The sequence below is a fragment of the Malus domestica genome, chromosome 06, assembly GCF_042453785.1.
Source record: "Malus domestica chromosome 06, GDT2T_hap1".
NCBI classification, from domain to species: domain Eukaryota; kingdom Viridiplantae; phylum Streptophyta; class Magnoliopsida; order Rosales; family Rosaceae; genus Malus; species Malus domestica.
The window spans coordinates 23276933-23294995 of NC_091666.1; the positions used below are offsets into that span (position 1 = coordinate 23276933).

Genomic DNA, 18063 nt, shown 5'->3' on the forward strand with positions numbered 1-18063 from the left:
TGAAAAGGGTTTGAAAACTTTGAGTTTTAACGATAAAGACAAAATAAAGGGTAAAGTGAATAGTACCAGGTTTAACTTTTTAGTGTAAAAATGTGATTTTTCGTTAAAATGAACAGTACCGTGGGCTTTTTATTAAAACTCCCTAAGAAAAACTCTAAGGTCCCTTCAGGGGCACCCGATAAAATTGGACAATACATAGAAGAATAAGATAAACTCTAAGTGCCAAAAAAAATATAGGCAATTTAGTTCCATTGAAGCAGTTTATCAAACCGAACTAATTACAATTTATTTCTTAATACATACAATATCATATACATTAAGGTCTAGTTTGCCAGTTCGGATTGTACTGACTATTTAGTCGGATAGGATAAATAGTCATTAAAGTGTACTGACTAAATTAGCAGGCATTTGGTACATTATCAGACTTTTGATTGTATTATTTATACTATATTTAGTATTGTACCAGATAAGAAGACTTCAAACTATTATTATTTTTAAGAGAAAAGTTGATGATTAATAAAAAAAATAAAAAAATAAGGGGAAAAAACAAAATTTTGACTAGTCCTTGTTTGTTTATTGAATTTTTCTCATATTTATACATGTTAAAAACCACATAAATACATAATAAGGTATAACATCACCTTGAAAACCACACAAATACATAATAAGGTACAACATCACATTGAATTCCATTGAAAGAATGACATAGCAAGCTATATAACTAAATCGAATAAGGTACAACATCACATTTGACACCTAACGAAGGTACAACAAAGATGACTATATGCACATATAACCATTCCATCTTTGGCGAGTAGACATGGTTATCATGTCATGTTTATCGTGTTCGTATTGTTTTCGTGACATACCTGATATCTTAACGGATCGTGTCATGTCAAACCTGTTAAAATGAATTGTCACATCCCGGCCCAGGCCCCCACCATATCTCGGGTTCGACTCCACCGTAACATGATATTGTCCTCTTTGGATCCTGACCACGCCCTCACTGTTTTTTTTTAGGAATTCACACGAGAACTTCCCAGTGGGTCACCCATCATGGGATTGTTCTCGCGTGAACTCGCTTAACTTTGGAGTTCCGATGGAACCCGAAACCAGTGAACTCCCAAAAGGCCTCATGCTAGGTAGAGATGGGAATATACATATAAGGCTTACAAGATCCACTCCCCTGGGCGATGTGGGATGTTACAATCCACCCCTCTTAGGGGCCCGACGTCCTCGTCGGCACACTTCCGACGAGGGATTGGCTCTGATACCAAATTGTCACATCTTGGCCCAGGCCCCCACCACATCCGGGCTCGACTCCACCGTAGCACGATATTGTTCGCTTTAGGCCTCGACCACGCCCTCACGGTTTTGTTTTTGGGAACTCACACGAGAACTTCCCAGTGGGTCATCCATCATGGGATTGCTCTCGAGCGAACTAGCTTAACTTCAGAGTTCCGATGGAACCCGAAGCTAATAAGTTCCCAAAATGTCTCGTACTAGGTAGAGATGGGAATATACATATAAGGCTTACAAGATCAACTTCCCTGGACGATGTGGGATGTTACATGAATGGGTAATATGACACATCCTAAACTCCAACAACATAAAGGAAAGGGTCCGTGTAGCTGCTGCGCCCGCCCCTTTGGGTAGCAGGTTCGACATCTACTAGAAAAGAGATAATTTGCATCAGAAAACCACTCCTTTGCTAGGTTGCATGTGGAATGGTAGTAAGCAGACCTTTTTGGATATATAATCCAAGTCGATAGTGGAGTTACAGGAATAACCATCTAATGGAAAACTACTTTCACGTTCAGTTTAGAGAGCACTTTCTTCGTTGAGAATTTCTCGTCCCCCTTTGTGTAAATTCCCCTACAACAAATTAAAAACTTGCGGGGCTCTATCTATTTCCCTCTCTCAAGCCCCGAAGAAAACCCCCTCCCTTCCGAACTCCATATCTTTTTTTACTCTATATATCTTTTCCTAAGAGTATGGTATGGATTACTTCAGTGTCATGGCGTTTGGTACTCGAACATTAACTCGAGCTATTTTCTCTACCCCTTTTTACCCTCAAAAATCAAGAGCATCCCGCGTCCTTGAAATGATAACCATCTTTCAGCTAACCTAGACTCCTCCATACCTCGAGATCACCAAGAGATAGTACAGGAATATTCATTGTTGTCCATCGACTACTACTTTCAGCTTGATCCTAGGCCCTGACTCACCTTCTGTGGATGAACCTTGCAAAGGAACCCTTAGGTTCTCGGGGCATTGGATACTGACCAATGTTTGCGTTACTTAAGCCGACATTCTCGTTTCTGCGGCGGAACACTCCCCTACAGAGGCATTTCTACACCGTATAGCTTCGGCAGTGCAAGAGTGCTCGATAAGTGAGTTATTACACACACTTTCAAGGGTGGTTGCTTCTAGGAGTACCTCTTGGCTGTCTCTGCACCCTTTCCTCCTTTATCACTGAGCGGTCATTTAGGGGCCCTGGCTGGTGATCTGGGTTGTTTCCCTCTCGACAATGATCTGAGCTATTTCACTATTGAGAGAACAAATAAAAAAATACAAAGGATTTCACTTGCTTATTTTAGTGAATAAACCTCTTTTTTTTTTTAGTTGGTTTATTTTTCCACCAATATTGTATCAATGTTGTGTCGTATAGAAATATAAATATTAGATATAGTGAAATCCAACACAAGTCTTTTTTTTTTTCCTCTTATTTTTTCTTATAATTCTAATTGATTGAATCTGGAATTGTTAGTTTATATTTATAAATTCTTTTTTTCTTCTGTATTGTTTTCTCAACATTATATTGACAATAGTACGAGAACACATAAATCGCATAAACGACACAAACAAATCACCGGAGTAACACAAAATCTATTACCTAACCCGGTTAACTCGCTACAAACAAAATTTGGAACTAAACTAAAATCAATGTCCAATGACGCGTCCTCATGCGTGTTCACAGGAAAGACACGAGTACAGACGTGGAAGGATCGGTTTGCACATCTTTGATGGTTTTTGATCAATCACCCTGCAATATATTAAGCTTATCGATGGTTAATCTGCATATTATGGAAGACCACGAGCCCATATATCACAAGTCAACCTAGTCGATGAACCCAAACTTACCGGCAACCCCCTCCCTCCAATCACGTGGCCGGTGGCCCCATTGCCCGTTGCCCGCCTTTCGCTCCTTTCCCTCTCTCAAATAGTCAATCCTCTATCAAATAGTCAACAATTTTCAAAATCCCAACTGCCCCACCTGCCCGAAATACTACAACCTTCAGGTATATATATCCACCAACCGCTCGTTTTCTTCCATTCACACAATATTTGAAAAATGGCCAAGCTCCTCCTCACCGTCGCCGCCCTCTTCTTCCTCTTCGCCCTCTCCCACGCCCGCACGTCGTCCGACCTACCCGCCAACGAAATCAGCGGCCGCGATCCAGCCGGCGCCAAGTTTCCCGAATCCAGGCCCAAGCCCAGACAGCCCACCACCACCATCCTCTTGCCTAGCGAGAAACCCGTCGACGATCCCGCAACCCTTCCCGAATGGCGCGAGATCACCACCTCGAAGCTTCCGGAATCTGACGGCGCCACCATCTTAGCCAACGAAGAGTCGACCGAGTTCCAGCACAGCGAAACCGTCCCGTTGACCGTCATCAGCTTCCGCCCCGTCAACCGCCACTTCCCCAGGCGCCCCTTCCCGTTGTCTTTCCGTCACGGGCACCGCTGCCGCCACGCCCACCGCCCCATGTCCCCGCGCTTTCACGGAGGCGAGGGCGATGCCGTTTCGTACGGTAACGATATGCTTGTGGCGTCCAGCGACGACATGGGGTTCAATCCGGCGTTTCGAGGCGGAGCGCGCCAGATCCCCGCTAGGTGGGTCAATATCCGTCACGGTGGGCCGAGGTTCCCGTTCAGGCATGAGGAAGACATGGAATTGGAGAGGCCTCATCACCATCACCACCGCCGCCACCACCATGAACACGACCACGACCACGACCGCCGCGAAGAATTCGAAGGAACGGAGAAGCAGCCGAGAGAGCACAAGCATGATCATGAGCATCATGGGGGCGGTTTGATGAGGAGGGTCCGCAAGTTTTTGAACCACTTTTGAGCTTTGAAGGCATTGATTGATTCCCACATATCGATCTCTCTCTTTTTTGCTTACTACCAGTTTCTGTAAATAACTTTGCATCCATGAGAGATGTAGGATCGTATTTGTGTTCGTATAATCGTATGGATGTATGTATTTGTATTGAGTATGAGTGGATTGTGTTTATGTATTTGCACTTGATAAATTTGAATTTTGTTTTAAGATTATTGGTTCGTTTTGCAAATCTCAATTATTGAACTGATTAAAATCAAATGCTAATGACTTCTCAATCGTTTGAGATTTGTAAATCATCATTTCATTCATTTTCCCAAATATAAGAAATAGTATTTTTGGATAGTGAAAAATAACAAACAAACAAACAAAAATTACAGAGCTGAATTCTTGGGCTTAGGGGAACAGAGAGGAAGAGTTCACATTTAACTTTTTAGTAGTTGGTACATGAAGCTGTTTGTTGGGCACTCAGTTCCGAGCACTGCAAAGGGCTGACCAGATGAGCAGCCCCGCTGACGTCCGAGCACTTCCATGGCGGCATTCTTGATCCCGTCATGCCGTGGAGGTTGATGTTGGAGAGGCAGATTCCGGTGAAAGGGGAGTTCTTCACGCCCAGGATTAGACCGGCCTGCTGAACCTGCACGCCCCAGATGTCCTTGAATGTGATGCCCTTCACGACTGGGAGAGCGTTTGGGTTGTATTTTTCATCCGGGTGGTCTCCAACATCTCCTGCAATCTTTATTCCCTTCCGCGCTTTTTCCAAGTACACGTCTGACACGGTGATGTTTCGTATGAACCCTCCACGACCAATGTTTGTTTTGATGTGGATGCCAACTCCCATATTGTGAAGGTTTATGTGTTCGGCCAGGACATTCTCCACTCCACCAGAGGTTTCGCTTCCGACTGCAATTCCAGAAAATGGGGATGATCCTGTAATCCGGCGGATAGTAATGTCAGAACTTGGGCGACCGTAAGCTATCCCGTACTCATCCCATCCACTCTTTACAGCCACGAGATCATCTCCAGTGGATATGTAGGAGTCCTCTATGCAGACATTAGAGCTTGAATCTGCACAAACGAATACAAAGAGAATACAAAGATATATATCATGAACATAAAGGCTTCGCACTCCATTTAGAGGAAAATACACAATTTGTGATTTCTTCAACTAATCCTGACTTTATCTATACAATTTTGTAAATAATTCCAATCGAGAAATGGCGTGCTCAGCGAACAAGATGTGGCTTATTTAGAAAATTTAAAGATAATTCCAATCTAGCAGCAGGTATCTTTCTTTCTCAGTGAACAGGATGTGGCCTATTTAGAAAATTCCCATCTACCTGGATCTACTCCATCGGTGTTGGGAGAGTCAGATGGAGCCAATATTGTGACATACCGGACAACAACGTTGCTGCAGAGAAGAAAGAATGTATCAGTCTTAAATTACAGCTCAATAGTTCTACAATATTCCTTGCAGAAGGTGCATGCTCAACCCAATTGCCTCCGGATAGAATAGAATAATGTTTATTAATTTTTTTTTTTCATTTAACTTTTCTGTATCCAACGTGAAATCGTACAATAGATCAATTTGATCTACCAAAGTAGATTCCCCATAGGCCGATTAGGTGTCCAGTCGAACACAACCCCTAGTACATGTATAATAATAGCTTCAAGAGTATATACACAAAACAGATTAAGATGATATATATCAGTTTTAGGCAAGTAGATTTGATCTAATTTCAGCTTATAATTTCAATATATTGGAAAAGTCATGCAAAATTCATGAAGCATTTAACAGTAATGCATACAAAAATTCCTACCTAATCCTAATTAGATAGCATTCAACTTCAGGTTGAACTGGTTATACAATATACCAAGTTACCAACCGTCTACACGAATATATGTTCGCTTCAGCTACCAACAGAAGGCTTGGAATCTATTAGTGAAGTGAGTTAAGCATTAGAACGTTAAGATGGTAAGTGGCAACTATCCTTTGTCCTATCCCTCAATTAACATTTCTGATTGATTTGGACAATGCGAATGGACCCGTCAAATCCCCTTCTTTCTTGCAAACTTATAACTTGATTCCAAGTTTCTTCAGACCAATTCCATTTCTAAAAGATATCCTTTTATTATCACCCATAGGGAAAAAGTCCTTAATTAATTAAATATTCTTAATTCATGCAAATGCGTATCTGAAATAAAAACAAACGTATAAAAAAGGGAGAGTTTGGCTGTTACCTGCAATACACAGGGTGAATGTTCCAAAAGGGAGAGTTCTGGAAAATCACATTGGAAATGATAATGTTTTTCGAGTTCATGAACTCAATGAGATTTGGTCTAGTATACTGAAGAGTTCTTTGCCTCCACATGTTCCACCATACATCCCCTTGGCCATCAATGGTTCCGTTCTCACCTGAAAGGGAACACTTTATTAGATATAAGGTATCTATACAACAAAAAACAGAAGCTATGCCAACTTATATACCTTGATAACCACATCAAAACTCGTTGAAACGTACCAGTGATAACCACATCATGAACTCCATCTCCATGGATAAAGCTTATATACCTTCCTCCAGGGAGCTCCCTCCCTCTTCCATAAGATGGCAAAGGAGCAATCAGCGGCCAATTCCTAGTGTCCTGAAGCATTAACACATGAAGAGAGTTAGAAGGAGCAGAACATCACATGAAACAATGGCAATCAAATATATCAACATTCACAAAAAGTGTTTAATTTTATCACGGAAAAAGGAGGATTTTTTTTTTCTGATTATACAAGGATATAAAAGTGAAAATACAAAGTGAACCATGCTGCCGGAATCAGGATTTGCAATTTTGCAGCATTAATATTTAGAACCATGCTGCTGGAATCAGCGAAAATACAAAAGTGAAAATTTTGAAAATGATGTATTGATGATTTACCTCACAAAATGCAGAAACAGTAGTGGAAATTGATCTCATTTGGAAAAACTTTCAGTATGAGAGTTAAAATTAGGGAGTGCACTTCTAATCTCAATAAGGACAACAAACGAAACTTATGATTTGTTTGATGTGTCATCATTTAAAATTGTAAATTTACAAAGACCAAATTTTCTATCTGTAAAGAAGGAGAATAAAGATAAAGATGCTAATGAGAAAAGCAACCACTAGATTTACTGCTAGCACAATTACACCATTATGTTAAAGCATTTGAACATGCCAGTTTACTCGAAGTCCAAGTTAAAAAAGGAACTGACCGAGCAAGTGTAGCGCACTTTGTCCCAGTGATTAGGGTGGCACATTCTTTTCCCACATTAAACAAGAAACCATACCAAACTCCAGGACAGGTTTCCCTTTCATGACTGTTAAAATATTAAGGGGCCAACTACATTTTCCACCCTTCAAGTTTGAGGTGATTTTCAAAATGGGTAATACAATCAATCAGTAAGAAGGCACAAACTGATACAATTTCAACATCTTGGGGTGCAATATGAGAAAATAAAAACTTTAAGGCCAATTTTAAAAATAACCCCAAACCTAGAGGGTGTAAAATGTAGTTGACTCAAAATTAAACTTAGCAATTTAATGGTGATTTGGCTTATGGCTTATGGCTTTAAACATAGCATACACTGTTTAATTAATAGAAGACATAACTTTAGAGGAATGGCTTCAATAATAACATAACAACAAACCTAGTTTTGTGTTTTTCTAAATAAAAAATAGTATCCTAATCCAAGCCATTCTTATCTGTGTAGGATCAGCAATATACTAATCTATATATTGGGGTAGATTCAAAGACGACAAAAACCAGTGGCAAACCCATCCAGCTGTCCAGCAATCTGATTTCATCAATCCTATAAATGTTATGCACATGCAGACATGCTGCTATAGACCCACCCACCTTGTCTTCCTACTTTAATCCTGGTTCCACCACAAAGCCTCAAGGACTCCATACACATGCATTCTTGCTAAGCCACACAAACCCTAAATCACCAAGAAACACAAAGTAGCATCTTGCAAAACCTGAAATAACCCGCTTATTTGCGGGACCCCACACTCTCGAGAATGACTTACATGGGACGTGTTCATTGCCACCATAGCGTCTCGTTACAATAAAACAATGTCATGGGTAAATTTCTCAATAATGTGGCATTGAATTACTGGATCAGGATGCCACATGACAATGAACCCATCCCATGTAAGTTTCAGCGCTCTCCAATTGGGTGGGATTCATTCCAATAAAACAATGTCATGAGTAAGTTTCTCAATAAATGGTAATGGTGTTGCATTATTGGATCACGACGCCATGTGGTAGTAAACTTGCTTAATGTAAGTTAAAGCCCACCCTCTCGCGTTGAGTGGGACCCGTGTGAGCGCGAGTGAGAATAAAATACAGGGTTTCATGTTTTCTTGATAAACTGACTGAGAATGACCCCGTCGGTCACCCCTACCAAGTTTATCTCCTCATCACATTAACTCTTTCGGTAAAAATAGACATCCCACTAAAACTTAAGCATAAAAAAAATGTAGACCAAAACTAAAATTGGGTCCTAAAATTAATCACTACCATAGTAAAAATATCAAATTACAGAACAAAATTCAGATGAACTTACTGAATTGGTGATAAACAAGCACGCTGGATTTTTACCTGGGTGGCTCTGATGACAGCACCTTTAGCCAAATAAAGAGTCATGTGGCTAGTGAGGTTGAAGCTCTCTGTTAAGTAGACCCCAGGAGGTATGTAAAGAAGCGTACCACCTCTCCTCTTCAAATGCTGAATCCGATAAATCGCCTCCCGGAACGCCTTGGTGTTCAGCGTAACGCCGTCGCCGACGCCACCAAAATCCACTATCGAAATCTTGTCGTTCCGGTACCTCATGGGCACTATCCCGGAGCAAGTCACCGGGTCCGATGCCGAGAGCGAGAAGTAGCTGAGGCAGATGAGGAGTGAAAGGGAAAGCCAGAGAGAACCCATTTCTCGTAGTTTCGAGCAACTACGAGGGCAATTGCGGGATTGAGATAAACTCCAACGGGAAGGTTCCAACAGTCGAATTTTTGGTCTAGATGCGAAATGGGGTTTGCATTAATTAACCGAAAGCAAGAAGCTTGCGGTTGAAGATCTTACTGGGGAGTGGTTGTGGGTTTTGGGAAGCTGATCTAACGGCTGAGAAGAGCCGTGAGGGTGGTGGGAATTCGGAATCGGAGGGTTCTGGAGCGGTGCTTTTTGTCTGCAAGTGATTGTCTCCAACGGGCAAAAAGGGAGGAGGGAGCTTGTGCGTAGAGGAACGTTGGGGAGCTCAACGCTTTAAGAACCTGACTCGGTGGTTGATAATATTCGTACCAAGTACTTATTATTTATTTTTCTTTTTTCTTTTTTCCCTTTTATTTTTATTTTTTAATATTCTAGTTTAATACCTCAAAAAATGTAATTACAAAATAACTTCTTTCACTAACGTTTATATTCGAATTTTTTCACTTCTTCGAATAATACATGTTGTTTTTTTTCACACAAAAAATAAAATTTTAGCTAGAAATTAATAAAGAAAAATAAAAAATATAGTTTCAAAGACATTAAATTTGGAGAAGTTAATTAGTCCTTTTGAACATGTCCATTGAGAAGAAAAAAAGAAAGGCAACCAGAAGTAATCCGATGACGTACATCTACACACTCTTTGTGTATAAAATGACACGTGTCATTTGAAATGTATTGAAAAAATAAAAAGGTAAAAAATTAGCTCAAAGATTACTAGCATTTCTCAATTTTAACTGAAGTGAAAATCGAAAACAAATTTTAATTCCAAAATAAAAATAGGAGCGGACTTTTGGGCTAGAAAATTTGGACGTTTCGGCCCATAAAGCCCAAACTGGGGTCACACCAGATCCAATTCAGGGGACCGCGTGCTTCCTTCGTTCCCGCCAAATATCCCCTTTAACCTTTTTACCCGCCAAAATATTCCCTTCCCTAGTCCCAGTTTTTTGCCCTACCGCCATTTCGGTTACCCCTCTCTCTCTCTGTTTTCTCGCCGCCATCCTTCACTTGGCTCTCTCCAAGGTATGTGAAGCTTTCATGTGATTTCAATTTTGTTTTTACTTCCACTTCCTGTTTGGTTGCCGAGAAAATGCTAGGAAAATTTAGTTTCTGTTATCCTATATTTTACTTCTCGAGTTCGACCAACATCTTTGTGATACTTACTGTCAATTTTGTTTCTTTATTATCCTGGGTTTTGAAATTTGAGCCTTTTTTTCATTCTTGTTGAAATGTTAGTTTTGTTTAATATCATTGTTGGGTTTTTAGGGGGAATTAGGGAATCGATTATTTAACCTACTTGTATTTTAATTTTAATTTCTCTGAATTTTGAGAAATCTTCCAGAGAACCTAGAAATGGAGAAATTTCAACTGATCCAATTATCTGCAATCAGCGAAATATGATGGCGTATTGGATTATCGTTAAAATTATGTAATTTTGTTGACTTTGTGGAAAAGCTCAATAAGTGACGCTTAATTTCTGATTTTTGTCAATTTTGCGTGCAGATTTATGCTGTTTGGTTGTGATACTAAAATGTTATGAACTTGTACAATTTGTCAGTGCTAGTAGGTTAGGGTTTAGTAGTTACATGCTTAAATCTCTATGAATTTTGGAAAATTGACAATGTTGATCGGACATGGAATGCAGGTAATCTGCTCAAACATGACCGGAGAGCAAGTATCTAAAGGAAGCGATGACATGATGATCGACGAATATGAACAGAAACAAGGGAGTGTTGTTCCTGAAGGATTTAACTCCCATTATCTCAAAGTTTACTATGGTAAACCCTATTTTAGTTATATTCTATTTACATGTGATTTGGTTAGCTACGCAATTTATTGAAGAAAGTTGAGGTTCCATCATAAAACAATTGGCAATATGGGGAGTAGCCCAACCTCTTATAAGCCCTTGCAAGGTTTCTCCTTTTACCGACGTGGGACTCTTTTACCTTTACATCCTCACATTTATGACCACTGTAGAAACTTATGATTCTGTAGATTTCAAAACATGAGCAGATCACCACTTCAGCTTGTTGAATTAGTTTGATTGATGGTTATAATTTTAAGTCACTTACGACTTTCCAAGTTATAACTTAGAATTAGATATTAGCATCTGATTTATTTAATGTGTAAGTAATCTTCCCCTCAAAGAAAGTGTTATTTGTGGCAGGAAAACTCTTTCCATATGCAGATATTTTTAAATGGATGTCCTATGGAAATGGTAAGCCATGGATCTTAATCAACCAGGTCCCTGACCTACGCACTGAAAGTTGTCCCTACTGTGAATACGTAATCTGATTGCTTATTTGCAGATGGGAAGCATCCCGCGTGTGACCAGTCCTACTTTAGCCGGAGAGAGTTCTCTTTCACACTGGACAATGATGTCTATCTGCGGTTCCAATCCTTCAACTCTGCGTCTGAGCTTGAAAGTTCTGTCAAAGAAAAGTGTCCGGTCAAAATAGATGTTGGACCTGTGTATAGTGTTGATGTAAGTTTTCTTGTTTCTAAACCAAATATGATTTTGTGGCTTAAACTTTTGCTGTGTATATGCTCTAATGCCGCTCTTCCCGCCCAACTATTTCATAATGCCAGTATTGACTCGATTATTAATTGAATCATGCAAATCGAAAAAAAATGTTATTCAACAATGCACAAGTATAGATCAGAGACAGAATCTCAATCCATGGTTTCTTTAATTTTACCTATGATTGGGTGTGTGATAACCTTTTATCACCATATCTCTCATTTCAGTTCTAATCTTTCTTATTTGCAGCCTTCGAAGAGGCACGCATATGCTCAGAGTGGCGATAATGTTTTCACCCCAGTGGAGAGGGAGCTGATCTTTGATATAGTAAGCTAATCACACACTTAAATTTTGAATTGTCAATAACACAATCAAACTGAAATTTTTACTACTGTTGTACGACATGTTTGACTGGGTTTTCTCCAACAGGATATGTCTGACTACGATGATGTGAGGTACTGCTGTTCAGGAGCTGATGTTTGCTTGGAGTGCTGGCCACTTATGACAATTGCTATCAAAGTGATTGATACAGCCCTTAGAGGTAGGAACTTTGTTAATTGTCATATGATGTATGTGTGATTACTGGTTACAAGTTACAACCTTGCCTTTTCAAATTTCTAAATCTATTTCTACAGATGACTTTGGTTTCAGTCACATTCTCTGGGTATATAGTGGTAGACGTGGCGTTCATTGCTGGGTTTGTGATGGGAAAGCAAGAAGGTAATTCTCTGAACAGCTGTAATCTATACTTCCATTTCTTAGGTTCTTAAGACATGTCATGAAACTCCAATTATGAGCATTTTTCTGCAGGCTGACAAATGAACAGAGGGCAGCTATTGCTGATTATTTTCGTGTCTATAAGGTGGTGCACTGTTTAACGTACATTCGGGTTTTGAGATATCATATACGGTATACATTTTTGTGAAAGATTTTGATTCTATATTTTGTTCAGGGCAATGAAAACAGTCAGAAAAAGGTTTCTTTTACTGGTCATGCTCTCCATCCATTCCTTTCGTAAGTTGTCGCATGTATGATTGACTTTCTAATACTGGACAATTTGTTGCATCCACTAACACCTATTCATTCCTGCAGGAGAGCTTATACTGGAGTTCTTACAGAGTTCTTTAAGAAATTGCTTTTGAGTCAAAAGATATTTTCAACCGAGGAAAGATATGAAAAGATCTTAGATATGATTCCCGATCCTGATCAATGTATACGATGTTTCTTTTCATGTCCTATGCATCTTTATGCCCTATCCTGGAATGATGGACAAGTTATTAGTATTTTATTTATCCTTGCAGCTATTACTTCTGAGCTTCGTGGAAGGTGGCAAGAGAAGAGACAAACCTCCAGCTCAAAAGAAGACATTAATGTTGTTAGATGGGAGCAGCTAAAAACTATGCTGCAATCTGGAAAACCCAAGGTACAAAGTAGCAGATGTTTGTGAGTTTAAGTCCTATAGTACATTGTCCTGTGGCAATAATTCTTTGTGATAGGATTTTGATGTTTTAGATTGTAGTTTAACCTCTTCTGTACTTAATTTCTCTTGATATCATTTATTATTTAAGGTGCAAGGATTGCGTAGGTGCGTTGAAGAGATTGTGTTCTCTTTTACCTACCCTAGGCTGGACATGGAGGTTTGAACATCTTCACTTTCTTTTACTGTCTCCTTTTATCCAATACTAGTGAGTAGTTTCTAGTATACATCCTCCTCTGATTCATTTACACTTTGGAAGTGTGGATATCGTGTGGCGAGTATAAACTAACTACTTCAGAATTATATGCTGAAAGATTCTCTCTTGCAATGTATCTGTTTATGGCAGGTTTCAAAACACATGAACCATTTGCTAAAGGCACCATTCTGTGTACACCCAAAAACAGGTTAGTCCCTGGGGCACTCTTTCCTTTCTTGGGTGGTACCGGATATGATTACTATGCATCTGGATGTTCTTAATGATGCTTTTTTTATTATTTTGTTTCAGGTCGTGTTTGTGTTCCAATTGATCCAAATCATTGTGAGGACTTTGATCCTACTGCAGTACCAACCCTTTCCACTGTAAGTATCTACTACACGTACCGTTTCGTTCTTCTCTGCATACATATTTACTTGTGGGTCTGTTATTTTTGTCCAACTTTCCATAAAGTCAAGATGTAACATAGTATATTTGAAATAATAGTATAATTTCAAACACCTGCATTTCTAGATGGTTGTACATTTTCAAAACCTCTTTAAACAATTTTCCCCTCATAATATGTTCAATTGATACCACTTCTACCGTTTTATGAATGCATACACTTCTAAGTGCATCTGTTGTTTGTATTATCACTCATGTATCTTTACACCTGTAATCCAGCTACAGTCATCATACGGACATGTTGCAACCTAGTTGCCTAGCACCACGTGCATATAACATTGTTGGTCTAATCATTTGGGCAACACCCTCCTTGCTCTTTCAATCTTCACGAATGATTGATCCAGATATTGAAAAATAGCCTATTTTATGGTATTGGGAAACATGAGTTCTAGTTCAATTTTAATCTTATTGAGCAACGAATTTTTGTCTATCTAACGTTTCTTACTCATCAAATTCTGATTTCTATTTGATTGCATGATTCATTAGCCAGCTGCCTTCTTTATGCGTACTTGTACGGCTATCTAGTTGTTGTGCAACATTCTTCATCTGAAACTAGAAGATTCCAAGCATCCATAAAGATGGTCGTACATGCCTTTTATTTTGTAGAATGCTATATGAGCTGCTTTTCTATCGCTCTGCAATTCATTGTCCTTTAGTTTTTGGGTTCTTACATGATTATTTTGAATTCAGCTTTTAGAACAACTCAACATTGGAGGCTTGAGAGCAGAAGGTGATAATGGTGCGTCAAGTAACACCGCTTATCTTTCATTTTATTGAACATCGAATCTGATTGAGCATGGGGGTTTATACCTCGCGGAAACATTGTGCTGTTGGGTGATTGTATATTGTATCATGTATGATTAGTGAGCAGGAAAATGTTCGCTTCAGGTGAACCTGCTCTAAATGAGAAAATGTTTTCTATTATTTATCACAGAATGGGACAGAACGGCACTCGGACAATCAATCAGGTTTTTCAGATCATCGTTTCTGCAGCCTCTGCTAAAATCTTGCAAGGTACATAACATTTTATTATAATTCTTCTTCTATTGAAAAACTGACCTATAAACCAGAATCACCTTCTCATGCTGCAGTTCTCTTTACTTACTTGAGAATTAGTCTTAAACCGTATTTTCTGTCAAGCGAAACAGGAGTTAACCCCGTTTCTTTATTTGAATGAACTACTTCTGTAGAGTAGAATACAGTATTCAACTACGTCGTAAAGTTATAACGCAATTATTTTTTCAGCCTTAGTTCTTATGTATGTGTACATGTTTTTTTTCATTCATGAATGTTGCAGGAGGAGATGGAAAGCTCCTACACTGCCAGACTGCAGCAGTCCAATAACTCCTTTAATTGGTAAAACTGTTTGCTATTCATGTTATGATGTCCAGCTTTTATGGATCTAGTTGATGCTGGAATTATATTTTCGTTCGACAATTAGGATTTCAACAAAGAACCGACATCTATTTGTAGATAGCATTTACTAATACTAGCGTTTGAGCACTACTCGGTGTCAATTTCGTGTTTATAAGCCGTCAATAACATTTCATTTCAGTCGACATAGATATTGGCGTTATCTATACGACATCCTTTCTTTGTTAAACGATAGACCTGGATCAAGACCCAACATTTATGACATGATGATCAACCATTTCAACCACCTGTTGTATAATTTTGAATTAAACAACCAGTATTGGTACTTGAATTGGTAAAATGGATTAAGACAGTGCACAGAAGTGGTGTGTTGTCTCGTTCTTGAAAGGACGATGAGTGAAGAGACATCATGTTCACATGGTTTCTCATCTCCGCAAAGTGCAGGAATTAGAGATAAGGCTTTGCTCCTTCTTCACCTACGTGGCTCACATCACCATCCATCATCTCTTATGAGAACTTTGACCATTCGTAAATTCTATGACAATTTGGAATTTTGCTATGATGCTTACAATTTACAAGTGCTGAGCAATATCATTATTTATCAATTTATATATGACCATCATACGGTGATAATGCTCAATACTTGTAAGTACTGTAGGCACTTCAACAATTTGAGTAGTCTAATAAATTGTGCAAGAAACTTTGAAGATCCTAATATTTTGATGGGTCCAAAATTTGAGTATTTTGTTTCAAAAAATTACTTGGCTTCTTTCAAGGGAAGTCCCCATGTCAATTACTATTTGACATGTGTATAGAATTTTAGAGTTATAATTGTATACTTGTCAAACTGTAATTTTGAAACCAAAAAGAGCCAAACAACAATCCTTTTGTTAATGCACGGAGAGTTACACTCGTAGGAAATGAGAGTTAAAGTTCATTAAGGAATTAACTTGGCTCCTTAATGAATAAGGAGGAGTTCCTCTTCAATTAAATATGTAGCCAATTCATGGAACTTCATACTTATGATCGAAACTTTTCATATTATAAATCACTATATAAAGATCATCTCTGCAAAAAAAAAAAAGGGGGGTGTTAAATATGAGTGTTTAGTAATCTAACTATATAAAAACATATGGACAGATTCGGTAAATAAATTATGAACATTCTATCTATTTGTTACAATTAATTGACCAAACAACCTTAGTTTTAATTGATTTTTTGTAGAGATGATCTTTACACAGTGGTTTATGATATAAACAGTTTTGATCATAAATACAAAGTTGAGTTAGTCACCAAGTGAATTGAGGAAAAATTCCTCCTCAATCCTAAGGAGCCAAGCTTTTCTCATTCATTAATCACCTTATTGATAGATAAACAACCATAATTACAACTCAAGGTCCCTCGGACATTTTATAAGACTGAAAAGTGCCTCAATAAAAAAGACAAGGCACAAATACATGAGAAAATTTTGGGTGTTATGGAGCATCATTTATACCCCCGTTTCTTTATCTCTCATCCCGACTCTCTAAGACACTCGGTGACATAACAAAACCTCTCCAAATATAGCCCCAAAAAAGAGAAAGAGATCCTCACCAGATCATTTCCGTCAAATCTACCAAGTCCGGAAATTCGGACCGTTGAAATTTGATCCAACAATTACAGTTATTATAATTTTTAAAGAGGCCCTTGTTTTTAGCCTTATTTTTAGTCGTTTGATCAAATTTGAACTGTCTGGATCCCCGAACTTGATGAATTTAGTGGAAGAGATCCGAATTCTACGAAAAAGAACCGAAACATAATACATAAAAAACATAGTGATAAGCTCGGTTGGTTCGGTATGGGATATCAAACCAAAATCTTTGTTCCGATTCCCAAACCAAAGTTTTCGAGAATCCCAATTCCAAGACCGATCTCAAACCAAATTTTGAGAAATCCCGAAATAGCTTCGGGATTGCGGGACAAATTGGAAATCCCGAAATAATTTTGGGCTCATGTGTCCAAACAATCGTAACAACATAGAAACTTTGTTTACAGCTAAACAGTGTAGCTAAAGTAGCAAATACACACATGAATTCAGAGAAAGTCTCGGCAAAGCATTCTGCTATTACAACATTCATCGAAAAATAAAGAAAACTATCCTCCCCCAGAATCTCCAAGGCAAGAAACCAAACTCATTGGCCTAAATTCTCTCATGCCTATAAAGAAAGAGAAATTGAAAACCCCAAATTTCAAACGAAATTGAAAACCACCAAATCCAAAACCCTAGAATTCAAATGCCCAAATTAAAAACGAATGGAAGCCACAAACAGACTTTACCACATCAAGATTACCAGATGAAGACAAGAATATTACCTTAGTGAAGAGAGAAGCAGAAGGAAGCAGAGGTGGCTGTATTGATTATCGAATGCAGAAGAAGTTGTCAAGTGCAAAAAGAAATGGAAGACTGGAGTCTGGATGTAGTGTGAAGGTAAGGGGGAGAAAGTGAAAGAGTGGAGGTCGAGAGAGATTTGTGGGTCTGAACTGAAAGGAGTACAGGAGTAAGGAGGGAAGGAAGTGAAGGTGAGGTGAGGTCAGAGAGTGAAGGTGAAGGTGAAGGTGAGGTTGGGTTTCATTTTTAATGAACGGCTGAGATTAATTCTCAACCAATCCAACGGCTTATAATATCTAAAACTACATATATTTTAACTTCGGTTCGATTTGGTTTTACCAAAAAAATCAGATTGTGAGACCAAATCTCATACTGAAAAGGTCGGGATTGGTACCAAAAATTTTAGGATTTTCGATGTGGGATTTTTTTTATTCGGTTTCAGGATTTTTTCGGTACGGTTCGAGATTTTCGGTATTTTTTTCTTCTCCTGAGCTCTAGTTTAAAACAAGAAAAACAGTTCTCCAAAAA

The 18063-nt window shown here is 38.7% G+C and overlaps 2 protein-coding genes and 1 long non-coding RNA gene across 3 annotated transcripts; 1 reads left to right on the forward strand and 2 right to left on the reverse strand.

Annotated features, from left to right (window-relative positions):
* Positions 1-4407: 4407 nt before the first annotated feature.
* Positions 4408-9719, reverse strand: LOC103404723 (probable polygalacturonase). Its single transcript, XM_029103700.2, has 5 exons — positions 8757-9719; positions 6649-6769; positions 6368-6542; positions 5467-5537; positions 4408-5194 (listed from the first exon to the last, which is right to left on the reverse strand). The coding sequence occupies exons 1-5, from the start codon at positions 9081-9083 to the stop codon at positions 4560-4562; spliced, it is 1329 nt and encodes a 442-aa protein (XP_028959533.2). The 5' UTR covers positions 9084-9719; the 3' UTR covers positions 4408-4559.
* Positions 9720-10030: 311 nt separating this feature from the next.
* Positions 10031-15299, forward strand: LOC103404366 (uncharacterized). The gene is made up of 17 exons (XM_029103701.2): positions 10031-10160; positions 10783-10915; positions 11305-11355; positions 11447-11622; positions 11908-11985; positions 12088-12199; positions 12294-12378; positions 12469-12520; positions 12611-12672; positions 12751-12869; positions 12960-13081; positions 13227-13295; positions 13482-13539; positions 13641-13714; positions 14484-14532; positions 14728-14807; positions 15091-15299. The coding sequence occupies exons 2-17, from the start codon at positions 10798-10800 to the stop codon at positions 15151-15153; spliced, it is 1368 nt and encodes a 455-aa protein (XP_028959534.2). The 5' UTR covers positions 10031-10160; positions 10783-10797; the 3' UTR covers positions 15154-15299.
* A 736-nt stretch (positions 15300-16035) lies between these two features.
* LOC139197055 (uncharacterized) lies at positions 16036-17886 on the reverse strand. Its single transcript, XR_011582045.1, has 2 exons — positions 17520-17886; positions 16036-16235 (listed from the first exon to the last, which is right to left on the reverse strand). It is a non-coding gene; the product is annotated as an uncharacterized lncRNA (long non-coding RNA).
* Between the last annotated feature and the right edge of the window lie 177 nt (positions 17887-18063).

Coding starts and splice junctions, on each gene's coding strand:
- LOC103404723 (XM_029103700.2), bottom strand. CDS start 9,083: ATGGGTTCTCTCTGGCTTTCCCTTTCACTCCTCATCTGCCTCAGCTAC. Junction 6,543..6,648: donor TCATGATGTGGTTATCACTG/GTACGTTTCAAC, acceptor GTTCCCTTTCAG/GTGAGAACGGAACCATTGAT. Junction 5,195..5,466: donor CACCGATGGAGTAGATCCAG/GTAGATGGGAAT, acceptor TCGTTTGTGCAG/ATTCAAGCTCTAATGTCTGC.
- LOC103404366 (XM_029103701.2), top strand. CDS start 10,798: ATGACCGGAGAGCAAGTATCTAAAGGAAGCGATGACATGATGATCGAC. Junction 12,200..12,293: donor GATTGATACAGCCCTTAGAG/GTAGGAACTTTG, acceptor CTATTTCTACAG/ATGACTTTGGTTTCAGTCAC. Junction 14,533..14,727: donor GAGAGCAGAAGGTGATAATG/GTGCGTCAAGTA, acceptor TATTTATCACAG/AATGGGACAGAACGGCACTC.